Below are 22,140 nucleotides of genomic sequence, written 5' to 3'. Positions count from 1 at the left end.
CTTCTTTTTACAGGACAACTACACCAACGACATTTTTATTGGAGTGTCTTTTATTGGAGTGTTTGTCAAACACAGAAATGGCAGGTCCATCATGCTCCACAAGTAGGTTTCCCTTTATTTTTGCAGTCGATTCATGATGCAGCCGGGTGGGAATGTTTAATTCCTGTGTGTGTGACAGGTGGAAGGACATCGGTACCATAGCACACAACAAGTCAGCCATCACAGTGGAGATAACGAGCAGAGACGACACCATCGCGTTTCACATGGTGGGTGTTGTGTCTGCAGGCGGCCTCAGCTCGTTCACACACAAACTCTTTCAGCAGGCGGTTCTACTCTGTTTATTTCTGCGCTGTTTTGGGAAGGAAAAAGATGCTCGTGATACAACCAGGAGACCATCTCCATTTACTGCGGACAATCTGGCTATCCTGGCAATAAAAAAAAAGAAAAAGAAAGAAAATAAAGCTTTAGTACGACACGATGAGACAGACATTAGATAAAACCTATAAAATGTAGTCAAAAGTTTCTTATATTGCCAGATTGTGAATATCACATTTTCCAACAAGTTGCATATTGGTTCGTAATGTAATGTTAACAGAAAACCAACATAAAATAACTGTTTATACATTTTAGATTATATAACAGCCATAGACATATTGGGCGAATAATCGACACACAGAATATTCTGCACAGTATGCAAAAACGGAATCTTAAGAAGGTAAAACAGATCCTTGTTTCAAGAAAACATTCCTGTTTTTCTGTCTTGTAAGAAAAATAATCTTATCAAGAAAGTTTTTCAATAGCAATAGCAGATTCTTTTTTTGTGCTTATTCAAAGAAAGTCTGCCAATGGGGTAAGAATGTTTGACAGATTATGTTATGCAGAGTTTTTCCATTTTTTTCTAATTAATATTTATGATTGACAAGATCAGGAGATGACATGGGCAGCGTCTTCTTCACACAGGTGCTGCACATGCTTGACAGATTAACGAAATCTTCATCGCAGTTAGATCTTTGTTTTCATTCTATAAAACTGGACTCATTTTTCTATGCAGTTTGAAGTTTGAGAGTTTAAGCACGAGAGAAAAGTTGTTCATGTCTGTCTGAGAAAAGTGTGTAGTGAGAGGTTTTTACTGCTTTAAAACATCCATAATTCTACTTTGCAGATTTCATCTGGCGCAGGTTATTTAAGGAACATATCCACCGCAATAAACAAGGGAACACTGTGTTTCTAAGGGGCCCATTTTTACAGTGCAGCGACAGAAGAAACCTGAAGTGGGAAGGGCACATTATTCCAAGTTTACTCCACCCACCTCAAAAATGTTCCAAAAATGGAAAATTTGCCAGGACCAAATACATTTTGAAGCTCAGTTGGGTTTACCTGTGTGTCCACCTTCCTGTTAATTAAAAACAAACAAAAAAAAAAACTAAATAGGTGTGAATTTGAGCTATAATGAAGTTTGACATGAATAGAAAACACAGAAATAGACATAAGAATCAAATTTTTTTTTACATCAGGCTGTAAATATATTTACTTAATTTTTATGGAGTGATATTTATACCACCACGTTGCACACAAAACCTTCTAGCTTGCAAATGAAAATATTAAATATTTAATTTTATTTTAATAATAATACTTTTTTTTGCTTTCAATTCCTTTTTTTTTTTTGCTTTCATTTATTTATTTATTTTTCCAATTTGCAACTTAGAAAGTTTTGTGTGCAACATGGTGGCATAAATATTACTCCATAAACAGCCACCTCTAACATAGGAAGTCAGAACCAAAACTAATAGGGGGACAGTGGGGGTGAACCACATGATGGGAAAACCAACGAAGAAGAACATCTTAAGGAGGGGGATAAAAGCCCAGAGTTAGTTAAAAGAGTTAAAAAATACAATTAATGTAATTAAACTAAAAAAAAAATCTAGTTACACGCATACCCCTAAAAATATATTAAAAATATGTTTTAGGTTAAGAATTGTCTAAGTTATGCGTTTAATTTTTTCTGTAGTTTTTGTGTTCTTTAGGTGTTTGTCCTGGCTGTATTATATATTAAAGTATATAACTGATTAATATAAATTGGTAAGATTTAGGGTTTTTGCAGTGTCCTAATTTATATTTTTATTGTGCAGGAGGACATGGAAATGGCCAAGTACATAGCTCGTCTTTTTACAACAAGACACAAATTCTACAAGCAAAACAAGATTTGTGCAGAGTGAGTTTCGTGATTCTGTTTTATGAATTTATACCTTCTAAAATGCATTTTAGATTCAAGTGAATCCCCTTTTTTTGCAGACCCACTCACTCCCCTGCTCCCATCAGGAGGAGGCCCACCTGGAACCATCACCAGTCTCTGGTACAGTTTCCAGCCATTAAAAGTGCATCCTTTTTGACTGTTTTTTTTTTCCCCAAACAAAGGGAATGTTGATGTGCAAACAAGAAATGATGCGATCTCACTATGGGCAGCTCTGAGTCGTCTCTTGGAGACTTTGCTTGCTTGCATTGGTGTTGTTGGAAACTTAAAAAGGGTGTTGCTTCCGGCGCATAAATGAAGGCAGTGTTTTCTGCTTCTCGCTCCAAGCAGGCCAGACAATGGCTCGGCTAAATGTGGCATAATACTTATAAAGTCAGTCCACTTGAGTCCTCAGATGACTGTCTGGAGAGGCTCTGCCTTTATTGTGTTTATGAGTTTGTCACAGAAACCTGCCTTGTTTTAAAATATTCGACTCGCTGCATATCAACAGTGAAAATGTGTTTCCTCGTTTAGCCTCGACCGCAATCCTGCAACTTCCAGTCGGTGCATTCCCAGTATGCAGAGCACTATCAGGACACTCAAAGCTCTCAAGGTATGTGGGAAACATTTGGAGGACGCTTCACCCAATTTTTTTATTCACTCAAACTGCAGTGAGATTTGCAATTCAAGCCCTAAACATCTGAGTCATTCCCATCAGGCACTGATTCACAGCCCGTTTCTATTTTAACAACCTTCCAACCAATCAAAACCCAAGGTTTTGGGGCGCAGAGCAGTGACCTCATCTGTGCTTCACTCTTTCATGGACTCATTCACACTCAGGCGGCCTCAGAAACCGCAGGGCTTCATTGAACTTCACAATAAAACGGTGGAAAGAAAAAAAAGTTCTGGGTGTGCTCCTCTGTGTGGGCGTGAGATCAGTCTGCAGTCTGACCTCAGGAATCACACTTTAGGTTTTATTGTGTGTGTGTCTATACATACACACATTCATTCACGTCAACCGACACCCATCATTATGAAGAAATAACATTTTCATATAATTTCTAAAGTTGATTGTTAGCACTGGAACCCAGCAGCTCCTGCATAACCTCAATGTTGGCCAGTTGACTGTTAACTGCTTCTTTTTTTATATACTTTTTTATTTATTCATTTTGGTTTTCTTGGTTTATTTAATTTTGTCAGGGGCCGATGTAGCATCTCTCTTGGTTTAAGTATGACAAAAATAACAATAAAAGTCTGTTTTTATGAGATAAATAGAATTGTTGATGTATTAATTGGCAGGAAAAGCTGCTGGTTGCTTCTTGATCTGAGAAAACTTATTTTGTTGTCCTGCAGATAGTGTCTATCATGATGACCCATATTACAAGTCAGAAACTAGTCTGGATCGCTGCCCGGTGGATTTCACCTTCAGGAATGGGACGGTGCCCAATGGAAGCATGTACAGCAGCCCCAGCCTGGGCTCCCTCAACCGATCCCAGACGTTTGTCCCGCCTTCACCCATGTCCTCCAACCTCAGCATCCCCGGCAGCGAGCTCATGCGTCCCGACTACATCCCCAGCCACCGCCACAGCGCCATCATCGCTCCATCGTACCGGCCCACGCCAGAGTACGACGCCGTCATGCGGCAGAAGCAACGCGTGCTTCACGCTCCTCAAGACCTCCACAGCCAGTCGCTGCGCAGCCTAAACATCAGCAATGCCTGCGCTTACCGGCAGCCTGAAGCTCTAGTTTACAGTCAGCCGGAGATGAGAGAGAGGGGTCCTTTCCATGGTTTGGGCCCCAATCCTGGAACTTACACTCCGCAGGTACAAACTCATTCCTGAATCTCTGATTTGTTTCTCTCAGCAGCTAAGTTTTTGATTTCATTAATTCTACAGATCAGCTACAGTAAGCCGGTGTGCCACGGGCCCCATCAGGGAGGCCCGGCCAGCAGCCAGGTCCCCCTTTATTCATCCTGCACTAATGGAGGTGGGGGCAGCAGTGGTGTTGGAAGCTCGATCTCGCACACTGTCAGCACACCTGAGCTGGCAAATACTAAGCAGCAGGTCACCAGCGTAGGAAGCCACGCCGCTACAGCCAACATGTTGAGGAACCACATGCTGCGCCCTCCTCCACCCTACCCCTCCAGCTCCTTCCGCCCTGCCACCAGCACGCCGGACCTTGCCAGCCACCGCCTCCGCTGCATTGGCGGCAGCAGCCCAGAGTTGGTTACCCGCATGGTGCAGCTGTCTGTCAAGACCTTCCAGCCGGACAGCATAGCCGTGGTGCACCAGTCCCTGCAGGAGGTCAGCGAGCCGTTAACAGTTGCTGCCAAGCACCGGTCGACCCTAGGCAAGAGACACAGCATGGAGGTCATCAGCAGTATGAGAGGAGGCGGAGGTGGGGGGGAGGGCCTGGTGATGAAGGGCTTGAACGCCCCGCTGTTGCGCCGGAACACTCTCAGAGAGCACGTGATGCCCGCTCAGCCTCAGGCCCTCCCCCAGTCACAGCCTCAAACACCTCAGACTCAACCTCAGCCACAACCTCCCCCAAAGCAGCCAAAGGACCTGCAGAAGGCTGGGCAGAATGTAGCCGAGGCCTCTGCAAACCCCCCCGCAGCAGCTGCCTACCAGCATCAGAAGACTCTGTCCAATGCCACCATGCTCATACACAGCAGTGAGAGCGAAGAGGAGGAGGAGGAGGAAGAGGAGAGGCCTGAACTGGACGTTCAGATCCCGGGGCTCAACGAACACATCAGCATCAGTGCTCAGCTCCAAGCCGCTCTGGCCAAACTGCCCAACAAACCTCCCCCGGAGTACCCGGGACCCCCTGGCAGTGCCCAGATCCCCTCCTACAACCACGCTCACCCGGCCAACCACCATCCCGCACCTCACTGCAACCAGGGAGCAGTGGACCCAGAGGAGTCACTCAACACTGGACACAGTCAGGGAGCAGGCGGGACACTCACCAGAGGGGATCAGAGTGGGGTGAATGGAGCCGTTTTAGGTCCATCCATTTCAGAACCAGACCTGACCATCGTAAAAGAGAGGGTAAGGAAGGAGCCGGTCAGAGAGAGGCCCGTGTCGGAGATGTTCTCCCTGGAGGACAGCATCGTGGAGCGGGAAATCGCTCAAAGGGTCAGTACCCCCCTAATAATTCATCAGTTTATTTCCAAGGAAAACAAAAACAGGATTGAAGAATGGCTTGATGGCTCGATCAAATTTGAAGTGTTTGCAGATGTGCAGATATTTTACAGCAGAATGCCCTTCTTGTTATTATTTACCTCCCCTCCATCTGCTGCAGTTTAAATGTTGTTTGCTCCTTCGTTTTTACCGCTCCTGATTAGCAGTAATCTTGGTTTCAGCACATAAGAAGCTAGCAGCGGGCTCCACAAGCCACACAAATCCCTCAGATAACTCGTGGCGTTGCGTTGTCTTGTGGGGGTCAGAGTTCTGTTTAGGCACAAACGGGGACAGCAGCAAAGTCCAGGTATGAGTTCAGGCGTCGTCACCTGGAAGTGACAAACTGCTCCATCACCATGACCTGGATATTTGCTACTGCTGCTATTTCTCAAAAATGTTTGTCCAAAGCTGCTCGCCCCTCAGCGGGTTTATCTTCCACGTAAAGGGAACCCCCTTTGACCCCCAGGCTGTTGTTTTGAGTGCCGGGCTGGAGGAGGAGGCGGGGCTATCTTGCAGGTTTAATAGCATCACAGATTAGGGGCAGATAATCCTTAGAGGGAGGAGGGACTGTACCATGTGGGTAGTGTGACAAAAGAGTGCGAGCTGTAAACAACAAGCAACTGGTGAGGTGGGTGACAACAAAGTTAATATTGATGCTACGCACCTGTAGACGGAAACACACACTCGCTTATGAGCATGCAGAATTCTCCAGTCCCACTTGTGTTGAAAATACCATGACTGCTGGATTTTCTTCTCTCGTAAAGACACTGGAAAGACAGAAGATGTCTGTTGACTCCATTAAAAGACCGCTGATGATGGCCGCCCTCAACGGCCTCTATGTGGCCCGGATGCCTGTTCCAGAAAGTCCGTCAGAGGAAGGCGCCAAATCTCCCACAGATGAAAGGGTAAGACGCTTACAATTTTAACGTTTCTTTTCTTTTTCTTCTTAAGGCTAAGGTTTAAGCATGTTAGGTCAGTACAACTCATGAAGGTGTGAGCTTTTGTTGCTAAGAAAACTGGGGCAAAGCCTGAGTGGGATGGAAATGTGTGGCATGGTGGGGGCTTATCGCCTCAGGACCGGCTGGTATTTTAAGAATGTGACCCGACAAAGCTGCAGAAAGGATGAGGGGAGCCTCAATGGTAAATGCAACACTTTGATGTCTGGTGTTTTATAATATAAGAGAAATGTGAATTAAATTCCTCTCAGAATGATCTGCGTTTTAAAAGGTCTTAGTTAAAACCCCACAAACGCAGTGAGTCTGACGACACTCCCTCTCGTTCTTCTCTGCAGTGTCAGACTCTGGAGTTAAAGCTGGAGGAGGATCGCGTCTTCACAGAGTACGAACAAGTGCCGAAGAAGAGGGCGGACTGTGTCGTCACGACTGCAACGCTGCCTGAAAACGCAGAGCGCAACCGTTTTCGGGACGTCGTCCCTTATGAGGACAACCGGGTGGAGCTCGTACCCAACAAGGAGAACAATACGGGCTACATAAACGCCTCCCACATCAAGGTGTGTCATGTTTGCACCGCTCTTTGTTACGTATGCAGAAAGATTTCACATCTATTTGGGCAAATATGTTCCTGAAACGATGAAAAGCTTAAGAATTCCTACAATTTATTATTCTAAATTTCGTTAATTTTGCAAAAAATGTTTTACTAGAGGTAATTAAATGTGAATAAAGCAATGTCAGCAACAGGGCTAAAACATTTAAATTATTTGAATTAGTCTTCATTTTCAAAGTCATCAATTCAGATATTGTATAGATCGACTTTACTTTGATTCATGTTGAATTTTAATGTAAGTAATAACAATTTAAAAATTTTACACTTCACCCATGTTTAGTTTGATCAGAGCAGTATGGTAAATTGAAATTTTTGGAACTTTATCGTTTTTATTTAAAATATTTTCCGAAAATATTAAAATTTTGAATTTTCTGGAGATTTCTTGGGAACAATTATTGTTTTCATTTTCTCTAAATCGATGCTCATTTTTCTTCAAAACATTTCTTTGGTACGTGACTAAATGATGCCAATTGCTTAAAGTCCCACTCCTATCAGTTTTAGCCTAAATAAAATTTAAAAAAAAAACTGTCATTTTCTTAGATGCTGCAGAGCGGCAGTAGTTCATTAGAAATTGAACTGTGGGCGGGACCATTGGTGCAGAGTGAGCCTCTCCCACTTCTTATTATCCATCTTTTTCTGTGCTCTCCTACTAGCTTACAGCCCCTCACAACCCCGCCAGCTCAGACAAGGAAAACAAAGACTCGTCTATAAGTGGATGCATCACAATAAAACGGAGCAGGAAGCTTCTACCAACAGAGATGTTTCCATGTGTTGAGTGTGTGGATGTGTGCTTGGGAACAAAAATAAGCCTTTAGAATCTAATGATAAACCTTACCGTGCCTTTTTTTCTTCTTATCCTTCAATTCCCACGATTCCTTTCTTTGTCTTTTTAAGCATCCTCCCCAAAAATCCCATTTACTTTCCTCTCTTTCATCTGGTCCAGAAATTTAAAGGACTTTGCAAAACAATCCCATCTAATCTTATCTAAAATATCCTCCTGTAACCCTGTTGGAACAATAAAATTGGGCTCATGCAAGAAGTTCTCGGTTTCTGCGGAAAAAGACGAGCTAAAGGGATTTAAAAAAAATAGTCCCAAATTACTAATTCTACAGGTTTACAAACTTTTAATGAAGGTTTAAGTTTGGATCATCACTGAAAAGTACCAAATATGTTTTTGACTTATTTTTTAAGGAGTCAACTTGATCCGCTCTGGAATTTCACTTGACCAGGCTGCAATTATGCAAAATCCCCAAATCTAAGTTTGTCCTGTGGCTAAATTGTTATTTTTTTATTGTCAGTGGCATTAAAATAAAATTACTAGAACATAATCAAGTTAGGTCTAAAGTGTTCAGCCTTCTTCCAGTCTGTATTGTGGTTGTTTCCAAGATGGGAATAGCTCGGAGGAGCAGATGAAAGGCAGCTATTGAAGTCTGTTTGTGCTTTAAGCTCTTAGAGCTCCTGGAATTCCCGAATAATTTTGTCCAAACTCCAAGCCTCCTAAGCAACCCCAGTTCCTCAAGTTCTGTGTGTGCCGTGCTGAAAATGGTGTGTGAACTGCTTATGTGTGTGTGTGTGTGTGAGCTATTAGTCCCTATAAAGGCTGTAATAAAGTTATGCATGAATGTTAGACTATGATAAAGTGGTTGCTTTCATTTTTGTAACTCTAATGTTCCTTTTTCTAATTTTTGGACCAAGACAAAAGACTTTCTATCTCAATGTGTTCTTATTCTGCCAAAAGGTTTCGATCACAAGACAAAAGAAAAACAAACAAAAAAAAACATTTGAGGTCTGGACTGTTCAAATTTTATTAGAAAAAAACCACACACAAATGCATAAAATAAAAGAATGGTAAAAGGGAAATATTGTAGGTCAAAATCTGTGCCTGTTACACTGCCCTCTAGTGGTTTCATGAAGAATCAGTCATTGGTCAGTCTTTAAGTTTACCTCAAAATGTAAATGTTGTTGTTTTTAAATATAAATGTAGTTATTGATTGACTGACCTATTTACAGATGTCTGAACACTTTTTTTTTCCTAGGTCATGATCAGGGGTGAGGAGTGGCACTACATAGCAACCCAAGGCCCTCTAGCCAACACTTGTGGAGACTTCTGGCAGATGGTGTGGGAGCAGGGGGTCAGTGTCATCGCCATGGTTACTGCAGAAGAGGTACCCACACAGATTTCAATCACTTTTAGCATGGATCTGGTTAATTCTCAAAATTAGGATTACACATAAAAAGGTCAACCTGTTAAAAAAAAAAAAAAAAACTGTACAAATCTCTTTAATTTAGCAAAAAAAATTGTACCATCCTGATTACTTTTTTTTTTACTTGGAAAACATTCTAGTCACTTGCACCCATTTAGATCTTAAAACCAGAAAGGCTCAAGTTTCAGTGAGAGCTTTAGGTCTATAACAAACTTTAACACAATTAAAACTTGGAAAATGAAGGAAAAAATAAGCGATGGAAAGTGTGTGGAAAAAACTTTCAATAAGGGAAATCTCTATGCTCAAGAAAAATTCTTTTTTTAATAATATATATATATATGTTTTTTGCAGAGTTTGTTTAAAGAGTGCAGAGTTTATGAATCTTAAACATACAGCCTTCTTTATTTCCCCATCAAGGAGGGTGGAAGATCTAAGAGTCATCGTTATTGGCCCAAACTGGGCTCCAAACACAATTCAGCCACTCACGGAAAATACAAGGTGACCACCAAATTCCGCACGGACTCGGGATGCTACGCCACCACAGGGTTAAAGGTCAAACACCTCCTCTCTGGTCAGGAGAGGACGGTGTGGCACCTGCAGTACACCGACTGGCCCGAGCAGGGGTGTCCTGAGTATGTCACTGGATTTCTCTGTGAGTATCCATCCTGCTGCGTTTGTTTGTGACCATCACATACATCTAAGTCAAGTCTCTCTTTTTTTCTCTGAAGCTTATTTAGAGGAAATCCAATCTGTTAGGAGGCACACTAATTCTATGTTGGACACCTCAAAGAGCCTGAACCCCCCGGTGGTGGTGCACTGCAGTGCTGGGGTGGGCCGCACCGGAGTGGTCATCCTGACTGAGCTCATGATCAGCTGTCTGGAACACAACGAGGTGTGAGATACAGAAACCCCAAAGTTTCTCTTTAAATTGTATTGAAATAGGAAATAAATTCCCATTTCCCCTGCAGCCGGTGGAAGTTCCAACCATGCTATCGGAGCTTAGGCAGCAGAGGATGCTGATGGTTCAGACCATCTCCCAGTACAAGTTTGTCTACCAGGTTCTCATTCAGTTCCTCAAGAACTCCCGCCTCATTTGACATCACAGGATGTGGTACTTCAAATCATCAAGACGACACTCAAAAGTATTACTGATAGACTCTTTAACTCATGTAAAATGCTTCTCCAGCTGTGTTATTTTTATTCTCATAACATCCAGGTGAGTAAACAGATGCTTGTTACTTAAGAAGCATAAAAAGAAATCACAGTTTCAGTTGAACATTTATCAAATGGTGTTATACGGCATGAACAGCAGGGGGCAGCAGTGTTGCAATTTACACAGACAAGTGTTGTTATTGCTCAGACAGATTTTCATATTTTAAACAAAATATTTACTACAGACACACTGTGTTAAAAGTTTTGTTTTTAAAAAGACTGAACTGATTTATTCTCTTTTGTCCTTCTTAAACATGCCTAAACCTTTTCGTATATTTGATATTTTCCTTAAAGAAACGCACCCAAAATTTACAAAATGTATTTTCTATTCGTTTGAAAAAGAATTGCTGTTTTTTTTTTAAATACTAAAAATAAGTTATAAAAGCGATACATAGAAAACTGCCTTCGTTCTAATGGTGCCTCACTAAAATATTATAGAAGAAACCCCGTTTCCCTTTAATGTCTAAATTAAGATTTTACAGACAAATTAATAATTTTAAAGCATAAAAATTAAAGATTAGACACTGAAAAGAATATAAAAAGTGATCAAATCCAGAAGCTAACTCCACTTTCCTTTATCCTTTATGTAAAATACCACTCTAAAAATGACTTTTATGACTTTAAATGTATTTTTTCTACATCTTTAAGAATAATCTGTACATAATGGCATGTGACACTGTTTTATATATGTCTTTTCTTGACTTGGTACTCTTTAACTACCGCAAAATGTTAAACTATGCATGCTTTTTTTATTTTTAAATATTCCCATGTATATATTTCAGTATGTTTGCTGATACTTAGACTGTGCTTTTTTTGGACATACAAGTGTTTTGTTGCACTTCTCTGTTTGACAGTATTTTCCTCACAAGGCATTCCTCTTGCTTTTTTTATATTTATTTAGCTCTTCAGTTTTTCTTTGTTTCTGGCCAAACTCCTAAACACATTTCACAGATTCTGTACATATGTTTTGTATATGCATTTCCAGTGCATTCAGACCCCCCCCCCCCCCCCCCCCCCAGACATGTATGAAGCTGTTATACCTGCTTATCATGCAGTAAAAGCCTTATTTTCTTTAGATCTGTGGCCTCATTGCCATTTATTCCCTTTGTGCTTAAATAACAAAACAAAAAAACCCCCACTGATGATAAAAAGCTTACCCGTGTTGACCGTTTCACAAATTTTCAACTCTCCAATCAAATCCTCCTCATTTTTGTGATAATTCTTTGCGTATGTCTTTAAGATACTGGTGATCCTTCCCATGAGCCACTTCCATTATAGCCATTGCCTGCACACACAAGAAAATATAAATATTTTATTGCCTTTTATTGTTTTAAGCATAAATATTTTAACCTGCATTTTTGTAAAGATTAAAGCTACTGTGCATTATTTTGTTTAATACAAAACAACAAAAGGAACACATTTATATTATATACATTTCTTTGATCAGTTTGTTACCTTTGTGAGAGCGTTGATTCCTGCCGAGTGCCTCCCCAGTGCCATGTAGATCCTGCCCAGCTTCAGGTAAAGGGACGACACATTTAAGGAGTATGGATGGTAACGTTTGCTGTGTTGAAATGAGACAGAGTTTTAAATATTTCACTTAAAAAAAATATCAAAACTGTCAAAAGGAGTCCGCAATTAGAAGAAAAAATAGTATTATCAACAAATTAACTGCTAAAAAAGTTTTTATCCTCCTTTTATTAAATTTTAGTCCAATTTGACATTAAATTGAATACAATTCTTTCATTTAAAAAAAGTCCTTAGTAGATGTTGCTTAACCTAATATCAGTGATTTTACTCTGGTTTTCCTATATTAGATTATTATATAGTTTCTATGTAGCACTTTAAAACACCAGTTTATATTTATTTAAACCAATAAATGCCAAACTCTGCAGAAGTGATAAAAATGTATTTTCAAATAAAGCGATTAATCTACAATATTTAATTGTTTTATCGTTTTCACCAATTCATTTTGGTAAATTAGTTATCTGTGGATTTCCTGGATTACCATAAAACAAAACAAAAAAACAATAATTAGATGATAAAATTTTCATAATTTTATTTTTTGAAAATATGGCAAATAATTATTTTAAACTGTATCCATTTTTTTATGTAAATTAAGTTTATAATGTCTCTGAATTTGTGTCACATTTATTTAAATATTGCTTTTTCATTGATTTATGATTTTGACACTTTTGGCCCTTCATACCACAGAGGTGCAAATAAAAAAACATCAGGTTTCGTTATCCTTTCTTCATACCTGTAATATCTTGCGACCTTCTCTCCATATCGGAGTGCTCCGTCTGCGTCCTGCATGTAAATGCACACCCCCATGGCCTGGTACATCATGTGGAGAACGTAAACATTGGAGTCCTCAAATACTGCTCCCATTTCCTCCAAGCTCTGCTCGCACATCTCCAGCAACTCACTAGGAGGTGTTTACTGGTCAAGGGTGTATCCATTTTATCAAGTCAAAGATTATTAAACTACCGTACAAACAAAGTCGAACAAAGTTAACTTCTTAAGACAGTTCACTGATTGTTAAACTAAAACTCTGCAAAACTAAAATAGAAATTTACTTATGGAAGACTAGCATTGATTCAGAAGTAGAGTTTTTTTTTTAATGAAAACTCTTTAAATGTTAGAAAGCATATCTATAGTTTTAAATGGTGTCATGAAATAAATGGTATAGTTTGATACAAAAGGATATTTTTAGTGCTTTTCATAGCTCTGAACTCTCTGATGGTGTTTTTGGCGTAGCGCGTCATGTTACTGATGACCTGTGGCTCGATGGGGTCACTCTGCTTCCGCACCTTTAGCTTCACCTTGTCCTTCAGGTGAGGGCAGGAGACAAAAACACAAGTTTACATCCTCAGATGGGTAAAATCTCATATCTTATAGCACATCTTGAACGTGGCAAAAAATTTTCTGTCAACTAGGGTTAGTGATTTGACCAAGTCATGGTTATACAGTTGTCTTTGGGAATAAGTGCCTTAATCAAAAGTATACACACCCTTAAAGATTTGCCCACAAAAGATCCACACAAGCAGATTTTAATATTGTCTGAATTTAGTTCTTATTAGAAAATCGTGTTTTTCTTTTTTGCCCAGTTTACCTGATATAATTAGACTTTTCTGGATTTAAAATCATAAAGAAACCAAAATAAATGCTGTTGCAGCTTACAGATCAACTTTGCAGAGTGTGTAAAAACATAAAAAGATATCCAAATGTGTGTAAATGTTGTTTATTAGTGTTTAAATTGGGCTGGAAAAAGGAGGTTTGTTTTGCACTAAGCCTTGCGCTAATAAGTCAATGTGCTTTAACTTATGAACACAAATTATTTTAGAATTTTCTCAATTTTCTCTCTAATTTATTAGTTGTTTTTTTTTTTAGCATGAATGGAATCCTAAAACTGCTTTCACTAAAGGATCCATGAAAGTCTTAAGTACTTCATTAGGTTTTTTTTTTTTTTTAATCATGTTACCTTTTGTTTGTTTTGGCACTCCAGACAGTTGCAGGTGAAGTAGTAGGATTCCCTCAGCCTGCTGTTGCGGTCATCCGTGGGGTACAGGAGGTCGATGTAGCTAATGAGAACCTGCAAAGGAAATGAGCATGCAGACTGTCAAAATAAAATACTCTCTGAATCCTTGGCATCCCTGTCCAGCTTCTAAAATAACTTTCTCAGATCAGCTGTTGCTTTAAACTGCTCACACTTTGTCACCCAGCTGTGTCGCCATGCAGACCAGCGAACTGTTGTTAACATTGTGTAGCACTTATGAATTTCCGTACATAACTGAGTAATTTTTATTAAGCCTTTTGGTTTTCTTCTTAAAGTAAAAGCTGTCTCTCTAAGCATTTCTTAGGTAACTTTTATTTTCTAGCCTTATAAGAGACCTGCTACCATCTTCCTATTTAATTTTTTACTAAATGAGAACTTTATTACAAAGTAAATAATTAAACAGAGCTCCTGTTTGTATAAAAAATGATGATTTTGGTTACAATAAATCACAGAACACAGAAAACTTTCAATCTATCAACACAATTCTTAGTTGCTTCAAAGATGAGTGCCCCAGATTTTTTAGTACTGCATTAAAAATATAAAAAATGTCATAAAAGCAAGTCATTGTATTAAAGTTATTTAATAACAATTTTCTACAAAAATCAAACTTTTTTAAATTAAAATCTGATTAATCGCAAAAGTTTCCTAAAACTGACATCATTTAAACAGGATTTTTTTCTCTCTAATATGCTCTCAAAATGAAAAAAATGAGACAGTATCCAGCAGGATCACCTTCCTCACCTCGTCTCCAGGTTTCATGTCCTGCACGGCCCTGACCTGGGCCAGTGTCCCGTTGAATGTGACGATGACGCTGGGTAGACAGCTGTGGTTTATCAGAGCCACGCTGGGGGCAACACACATACGGCCATTAACAAAACAATAAGGGGCCCGTTTCCTTTACACCCCTTCATTACTGTACTTAAAATAGCACTGACACTTAACTGCACTCCACTGAGAGGGCTTTAGTTTCTAAATATGTTTGCAGCTCAAAAAGCTTCTCTGAGACAGTTACCCTATCAAATACGTCACAAAAATCCTGAAGGAACTGACGGTCTGCAGCCATAAAATGTTGCATTAAATATAAAAAAACTTACTCTGGGTAAACTGCAGTACCCATGTGTGAAAGCTCATCATCCTCTATTGTGAAACCGTTACAGGCAACCTGAGAAAACATTTAAATCAACTTCAATTAGGTACAAAAAAAATGTATGAATTTTCTGAAACGTCCATTTTTGAATGCAGCACCTGTGAGAAGAGTGTGAGCAGGTCTTTGTGGGACGGCACCTCCAAGTGTTTGGAGAAAAAGCGACCAAGTCCTGCAATGTCCAGCTCAGTCCTCTCTTTTTTCTCATTGTCTTCATCCTCCAAATCTGTTACACAAAAATCACCTCTGGTGCAATGAGATCCACATTAAGTGTCCAACATCCTTGATCTAATCGGTCTCTTACAGCTCGGAAATAAATGTTACACAGATCTGAGACAAAACTGTGGACTGTGGACAAATGTCCTTCAAAACTTCCTTTTTGATTTAATAAAATGTCAGAAACAAAAAAAAACACATATTTGTAATAAACCAAATAAAATATTTTTTTTCTTGTTTTTTGTCAATACCCTCCGTATCTTGAAGTGTAAAAAGATCAAGAAATCAAGAAATAAGCTACAAACCAGAAAAACATGACATCAAATTTAAACCAAAAGCTGTGAATATTGGTAAATAATAAAGACCCGTGCAACAGCCCTGAAGATTACACATCCAAACCAGCTGTGACCAAAAAAGACACAAAAACGCAATATACTTCTGCTGGGAGAAGAGAAAATGCAGACTTGATTGTGTCGAGGAAAAATAAACCAAAGCTAGCAAAAAAGCTTGCAGTTACCAAACAGACATCTGCATGAAGGTAAGCTGAATTATAATGTCTGCTGGTTTTACTCTGAAAAATAAACCCTTTAGCACCTTTTGAATTATCAACTATCGTTTAATAAAAGCATTAATTTATGTTCCAGCAAGTTTACACCATAAATAACCTGAACAGTGGTACTTTTCCCAGCTAAAATAAAACATCTTGACTAAAAAGATAAAACTTTCAAAATGTTTTTAATAATATACTGATACTGTGAATGTAAACACATTCATATTAATCTGCCAATATATCATTTTACAGATGGATGAAACTTGATTTATTACACTTTTTCTTTGACTTTTCCCAATCCAAAATGTTTTCCTTTTTTTATTATAGTTTTTGATCTACAATTGCACTTGCAGCAAATATTTTTCTCAAAAGGCTGTAAATGTAAACAATGCAATTATATGAGTTGCTATTAGTCAGCCTTTTGTGCGGTTGGAACTCCCATGTTGCATTTATGCATTCATAAAGCCACAATATGTGTGTGAATCTTTTCCCTTTTCCTGTGTTGTTGTTTTTTTTTTTTTTTTTTTAACTAGACCTTAACGTGGATGGTCACATAAATTAAGAAATGAAGTCTTGTTGTGAGGTGGGACAGATTCCAAATGCTTCCATGTTTGTAAAGGTTGTTTCACAGCCACAAAGTCCTAACAGAATCAGCAGAAAATGAATGCTGTTTTATCAGAGGTGCTTTAAAGTTAATTTCATCAGCTGGTATATGCCCACAGTTCTTAATGATGTCTAAGTCAACCACAGAAGAAATTAGGATTTTAATACACACAGACATAAAACAACGGATTAGCCCAATTTATTTATGATCATTCGTACCAATACCAAGTCGTAACAAAGCGATGTTCTTTGTAATTCCAGTTTTTAGTCAGTTTTGGATCCTGAACCACATGGGGGAACTCTGTGGTTTAAAATAAATAACATTTGGGAATTCTTTTGTTGCTGTTTTCCTACCTCAGATGCTTCCTTACAGTTTCCAAAACAGTTTAAAAGATGTTTTTTTTGGTGATTCAAACATGTGTTGAAACTTAACATACAAATATTAACTTTGAACATTGCTTAACCTTTTACCATTTATCTTAGAAAAAAAAAATATAGATCTATACAGATATAGATAGAGATAGATATATATTGTTGGCGTAATTCGTTTTTCTTTCAAGGTTAACACTGATACAACGGTCAAAATAATTTTTTATTGCACAAATTGGCTGTTGCTCAGTCATGAAACGTTTAGGATGTGAATCAAATCTGAAACTTGAGCTTAATTTGACCTTTAAACTGTAAATAAATGCAATGAGCGTTTTTTAAGCATCTATGCATCATACTGATGGACTTTCCCTCTTATAATTTGTAGACTATAAGATGCGTATGTGACTCACGTGATTGCATTTCTCCAATGAGCAGTATCTTCTCAGAATCACACCTCCCTTTTTGCATTTTCTGCAGGTAATCGTGACAATTAGCACAACCCCTTAAATAAAGAAATGGACAATCTTTATGGAATTGGTGTCTAACCTTCTTAGCCAGGATCCGGGCGACCAAACGGGACGTCTCTGAGGGGCACCAGTTCTCCCCAAACGCAACCATGGCTGAACACTCCAGCCTGTGCATGGCCCAGTCTGCCTTCTTCACACATGTAAACATTCAAGAGTCAGTTTAGAGCCAACGATTCACAGTTTATTTCCCAGCTCAACAGAGGGCCTGACGACAGCTGCTTCTCCAATCCTTTAGGTGGATTTCTTTTTTTGATAACGCTAGTTAATATGTATTTTTAAAAGTGTTAAATTATGACAATTTTGCACCATGTGTTGAGCTCCGAATGTCAGGGATTCAGGAATTGAAGTATTCAAACTGTTTTAGGCATCAACATAAAAGCAGCTAAAACTGTTTTGAACGGATGTTTCTTACCTGGCAGCTTGTATTGCAGTAAAACGCTTTCTTGCATTTCCCACACCTTGCTAATCCTTCCTTCCTTAAAAAAACAAAAAAAAACACAGACGTTGATTATAAAACATGCTTATTTTTGTACAACTGTGACCATAATGTAAGCCAGAAACACCTCAGATTGGATGGACATGCAGAAACTGTTTGCACCTCCACTGTAACTCCACCTGCTTTATCAAATGCATGAGAAACGTCTCAACGTTTGCTCCAGCTTCTTTGCCCCGACACACGACGCAGCAGTTGCTGGTGCCCTGCCTGCAGTAACTGATAGCAATGAAGGGGCCTTATAGCATTCTGTGGTAATAATAGACTTGACCTTATGATGGACCGGCTGTCTTTGCCGTAAACTAAAAGCACTGCAGAAAATCCAAAGGAGGTGCAGACTGGTCGGGAGGAGGACCTGCAGGACCAAACCGTCTCAATTTTTGCCTTTTCTGTAACTTTGTGAGTCGCTTTAGAGAAAAGGATGTGTAAAATGATGTCCAGTCATATCCGTCTGACTCGGAGGGAAAAAATGCTCACTGTAAATGCATAAAGGAGTTATTTCAGTAATAGAAGGTGGTTGGGAGATATTCAGATTTCCTGCATTGCTGGTTGTCATCCAAGGTTTTTTTTTACAATTGAATTTTTTATTTATTTAATAAAGCACAATCAACTGGCATATATGAAGATTTAGTCTGATGGGAGAGAAGCAAAAACTGTTAATAAATATTAATTTAGTGATAATTCATGACAACTCAAAAATGCATTTGAACTTTTTGGCAGAAACTTTAGCTCAAAACAGATGAATCATCAGAAAAGGTCAACTAGAAAAGGCTCAGAAAGTTGAGCCAAAGGAAAAGCCAAAAATAGAATTTTATGGCGCAGCTGAGTGTGGATCAGCGCACAGGATCAGGTCTGCACTTTTGAAAGTAACGTTTGTTTCAAACTCCACCCTGAGGGATAAGTTGATCAGAGAGAAGGGAAGATATTTATTTTTACTTTTAGTTACCTGCGAAAGCAGAGGTCGCAGCAGCTGCCTCTCTCGGTGACCGACAGCACGGAGGAATACGCCGGGCAGCTGAACAGCAGCTCCCCGACGCTGAAGGCTCTGCTGACGCGGAGACCTCGTCCCTTTTCTGGGCTGCTGAACATCTCCAGGCCGTCGATGCTGCCTGTCATCGTGTCCTCCTCCGTGGGTCTCCCTGCCAGAATGAGTCTCATCACTTTGGGCGATGGACACACAACAAGTGTTGGGGCGTCACCAAACCACAGCTGAGAGGAAATCAAAGGGACTGGAGACCCTCACTCACAGCTGAAACGGAATATAGACATATTGAAGTTCCATCAGATCACAAACTTAGTAAAGATGACCTAAAAGTATTGTTCAGTTTATGTAAACACACAAAAATGGTATCTACATTTAAATATTTAACGAGTCTGAACACAAAACTTTTGAAGGACAAGAAAAACGGGCAATTATTAAGAAAATGTTCCAAATGTTGTCATACATCTAAATGATTCATTTCTTTAAATCATAAAAATGTCCAGCTGTTTCCCCAGTACCCCAGAGTTCAGTGTCAGGACTCCTGTTTTACTGCACGCATTATTTCTTTGTTGTGTTCTCGTTGGTTCTTAAATCACAGCAGATTCAGTTTAAGGGGCCTCCATGTGTCACTCTAATCAGATTATTACCAATAATTACTGTTACAGAGTCCTTGGCTCATAATGATCAACATTTAAACCCAATACGTGAATTTTCTTTAAAACTTATTTGGAAAGATTTTTTTTTTCACATAAACAATCACTAAATAGCAGTTTATGTTCTTGCTGTCATCAAATTAGATTTTGCAATAGACTATTGGATTTTCTGCTGCCTACATCCAGGTTAAAGAAGTTAAAATTGTATCTTCTAGTTTCAATAAATACAGGTTTAGAGTCAATACATATGTGTAATTAAATGTAATTCATTCAGGATTACACACATGTGACATTTATGTTTGAATTACGTTTACTCCACTTTTGATGTCCTCTTAATTTGCTTTCCGTAACAGAAAATTCAGATTCTGAAAATAACACTTTATCCCTCTGATTATTTCTTACATGCTGGTGGACTGAAAAGCACAAAGCCTTCAGAGTAGCATGTGCAAAAACCTCACATTTGTGAAAAAAGCCTTAGCCCAGTCTTAAATTTTTTAAGAAACAGTTTCTTTCATTTTTTTACTTTCTCTCTCCATTTTACTGCTTTTTCATAGTTAACATAGTTTTTTCATGTCTTTCTATAAATTTCCTCTCATAAAACTTGTTACTGAATCAATGTAGTCCTTTCACATGTCTGGATCATGGCAATTTACTTGAACAAAATGAAAATAAAATGATTATTTCTCTTTTTATAAAGATAAATGTTAAGAAAATGAATAAAATAACAGTAAAAAAAATGCAAAATAATAAAAGTAGAAACATGTGCATTGATTATCCGTCTTAACATCTTTTTTTCCTCTGAAATAACCGTTTTAGAGCTCTTGTCATCCACAACATTGATAACTATCTATGAACATCTGTTTATTTTTTGGTTAGCTAATGTCCCTTTTGAAATAAGCCATGATCAGGGTTTTATCCCAATAAGTTCCAACTTGACTTTTAGACATAGATGCTCTTGTAAACACATTTAAAAACTTTTTTTGTAAATACTCTTGGCACATTTTACCATCTTTGAGAGGGAACTTTAAAAAGAAGATGAGGGCAGGAAAAGACTTTAAGGCCCTGGTTTAAATCTCGGATGCGTCCTTTCTGTGTGGAGTTTGCATGTCCTCCTAGTGCATCACTGGGTTTACTCCAGCCACTCGGGCTTCTTCCCAAAGTCCAAAAACATGCTTCATCAGTTCATTGGTGATTCGAGAAGTGTCCAGTTTAGTGTGAATGTGAGTGTGTGTGGTTGGTGACCCATCCAGGGTGTATGCCACCTTCACCCAACAGTGGTTGAGTTAGGCTCCAGCAATCCCCCAGAAGGGATTACATGGAATATTGATGGATGGATGTAAAACCATAGAAGGCAGCAGAATTAAAGCTTAATAGAGCCATCTGTTGGTGAAGGACAAGATTGCAATGTCCGTAAAAGGTTTTTGCTTTTAAGTTTCAAAATAATTCAATTTATTGTCTTGTTTAATTAAAATACACTTATTGTGACAACTTTGTACATATAAAAATGCAAGCAATGACAGTAAAATATTAACAGTGAACAGTTATACTATATATTTATTTTAGAATATGTTTTTCTTAATGCATGAACTTGATTAATTTAGAAAAAAGCTTTAATAGTTTTAACAGAATTAAAAATAAAGTTTAGGTTTTCAGGAGGTGACCACTTTTGTCACATTCTGCCATCTAGTGGACATTTATTGTAAGTGCATCTTCAAATAATCCGAGGTCCCCTTAGACACCCACAGGTGAGTTCTGCCAGGACAACAATCCGTTTTATTTCTTTATTAGTTTTTGTTTCTAAACACAGATATTTTTTTAGAAACGGCTCAGGTCAGTGACTTGATCTTGAGTGAATTGAATTTTTGTTTTTTTATAATACAGACCACACACATGCACATTCCATCTGAACCCACAGTAAAGATTTGTCCCTCATCTGTATCTGGATGCTTTATCCAACCTTGCCCTAGTTTACTGTGATTTATTATAATTCCATTTTTCCAGTCTTTCAATCTAAAGATTTGTTCCTCCTCATTTTTTAATAACACACAAGCAGTGGTGGCATGTCCCTGGGAGATTATACGGTCGTGTCTGGCGTCTCGTCTTGATTACATCAGAGGAAGTGGATTTATTTTGGAAGAAGCCCCCTTGTTTCAGTACACGATCTCTTTAGAGCTCCCCATTGTGCTGATTTTTCTTGCTTTGTCACAGCGGATGATCTTGATGAATATGATCTGAATGAGAGGGAGGCGGAAAGGGATTAGGTGAAAGGATTATAATTTCCAATGACCAGAAATAATAAGAAACAATAAATCCTAAGTAGATTTAGTTCTCAAGAAAACCCTGTTAGAGTAAATCAAAAGAAGAAGGGACATGACAGACGTATTAAATTGATACTGTAGGCTTGACAGACAAAATGTGGAGCCCTTTTCTTGTGGAACAAGATTTGATGGAGAAAAATCTTTGAAATTCTTTTTCAAAATTTAACCCCAAAAAAGTCTGCAAAGTCTTAAAATCCTAACAAATACATGCATTTATTTTCTACTTGAATAAAACGTGAAACGTGATGTATTTCCCATTAACATGCAAAGTGTTTTTCCCCAACAGTTTGTTCAATTTGGTTTAATTTTAGCCCACCATGGGAAAAAATCACCAAGTT

At 38.7% G+C, this 22,140-nt stretch overlaps 2 protein-coding genes across 8 annotated transcripts in view; one reads left to right on the top strand and one right to left on the bottom strand.

Annotated features, from left to right (window-relative positions):
- LOC101168590 (protein tyrosine phosphatase non-receptor type 14) overlaps positions 1-12,634 on the top strand; it is a 42,862-nt gene extending 30,228 nt beyond the window's left edge. For all 3 annotated transcript variants that reach the window (XM_023953197.2, XM_078942966.1, XM_078942965.1), the window contains 13 exons: positions 14-102; positions 179-266; positions 2,130-2,212; positions 2,293-2,353; positions 2,765-2,843; positions 3,584-4,053; positions 4,126-5,364; positions 6,174-6,314; positions 6,701-6,919; positions 9,009-9,137; positions 9,594-9,828; positions 9,905-10,068; positions 10,145-12,634. In XM_023953197.2, coding sequence (XP_023808965.1) covers positions 14-102; positions 179-266; positions 2,130-2,212; positions 2,293-2,353; positions 2,765-2,843; positions 3,584-4,053; positions 4,126-5,364; positions 6,174-6,314; positions 6,701-6,919; positions 9,009-9,137; positions 9,594-9,828; positions 9,905-10,068; positions 10,145-10,273 — 3,126 coding nt within the window. In that variant the 3' untranslated portion in view covers positions 10,274-12,634. The remainder of the gene's footprint in view (positions 1-13; positions 103-178; positions 267-2,129; positions 2,213-2,292; positions 2,354-2,764; positions 2,844-3,583; positions 4,054-4,125; positions 5,365-6,173; positions 6,315-6,700; positions 6,920-9,008; positions 9,138-9,593; positions 9,829-9,904; positions 10,069-10,144) is intronic.
- On the bottom strand, positions 33-19,074 carry LOC101164768 (N-lysine methyltransferase SMYD2). Of its 5 annotated transcripts, XR_002293180.3 has the most exons (15): positions 18,796-19,074; positions 17,769-17,832; positions 17,376-17,486; positions 17,240-17,300; positions 15,193-15,317; positions 15,042-15,109; positions 14,689-14,791; positions 13,873-13,983; positions 13,099-13,219; positions 12,649-12,823; positions 11,844-11,952; positions 11,546-11,673; positions 6,074-6,176; positions 1,310-1,393; positions 33-425 (listed from the first exon to the last, which is right to left on the bottom strand). XR_002293180.3 is itself a non-coding variant. In XM_011491650.4 (13 exons), exons 1-12 carry the CDS (start codon positions 19,005-19,007, stop codon positions 11,593-11,595), a joined length of 1,341 nt encoding a protein of 446 aa, XP_011489952.1. In that variant the 5' UTR covers positions 19,008-19,074; the 3' UTR covers positions 33-425; positions 11,546-11,592. The 5 variants fall into 5 exon arrangements, 2 of the variants coding, with proteins under 2 accessions (XP_011489952.1, XP_004083558.2); XR_911183.4 differs by lacking the exon at positions 1,310-1,393; XR_002293179.3 differs by lacking the exon at positions 6,074-6,176.
- Positions 19,075-22,140: the final 3,066 nt, after the last annotated feature.

The sequence above is a fragment of the Oryzias latipes genome, chromosome 24, assembly GCF_053564925.1.
Source record: "Oryzias latipes strain Hd-rR chromosome 24, Olatipes_Hd-rR_3.1".
NCBI classification, from domain to species: Eukaryota; Metazoa; Chordata; class Actinopteri; order Beloniformes; family Adrianichthyidae; genus Oryzias; species Oryzias latipes.
The sequence above is the reverse complement of the archived record's forward strand: the minus strand, read 5'-3'. Positions and strand labels throughout refer to the sequence as shown.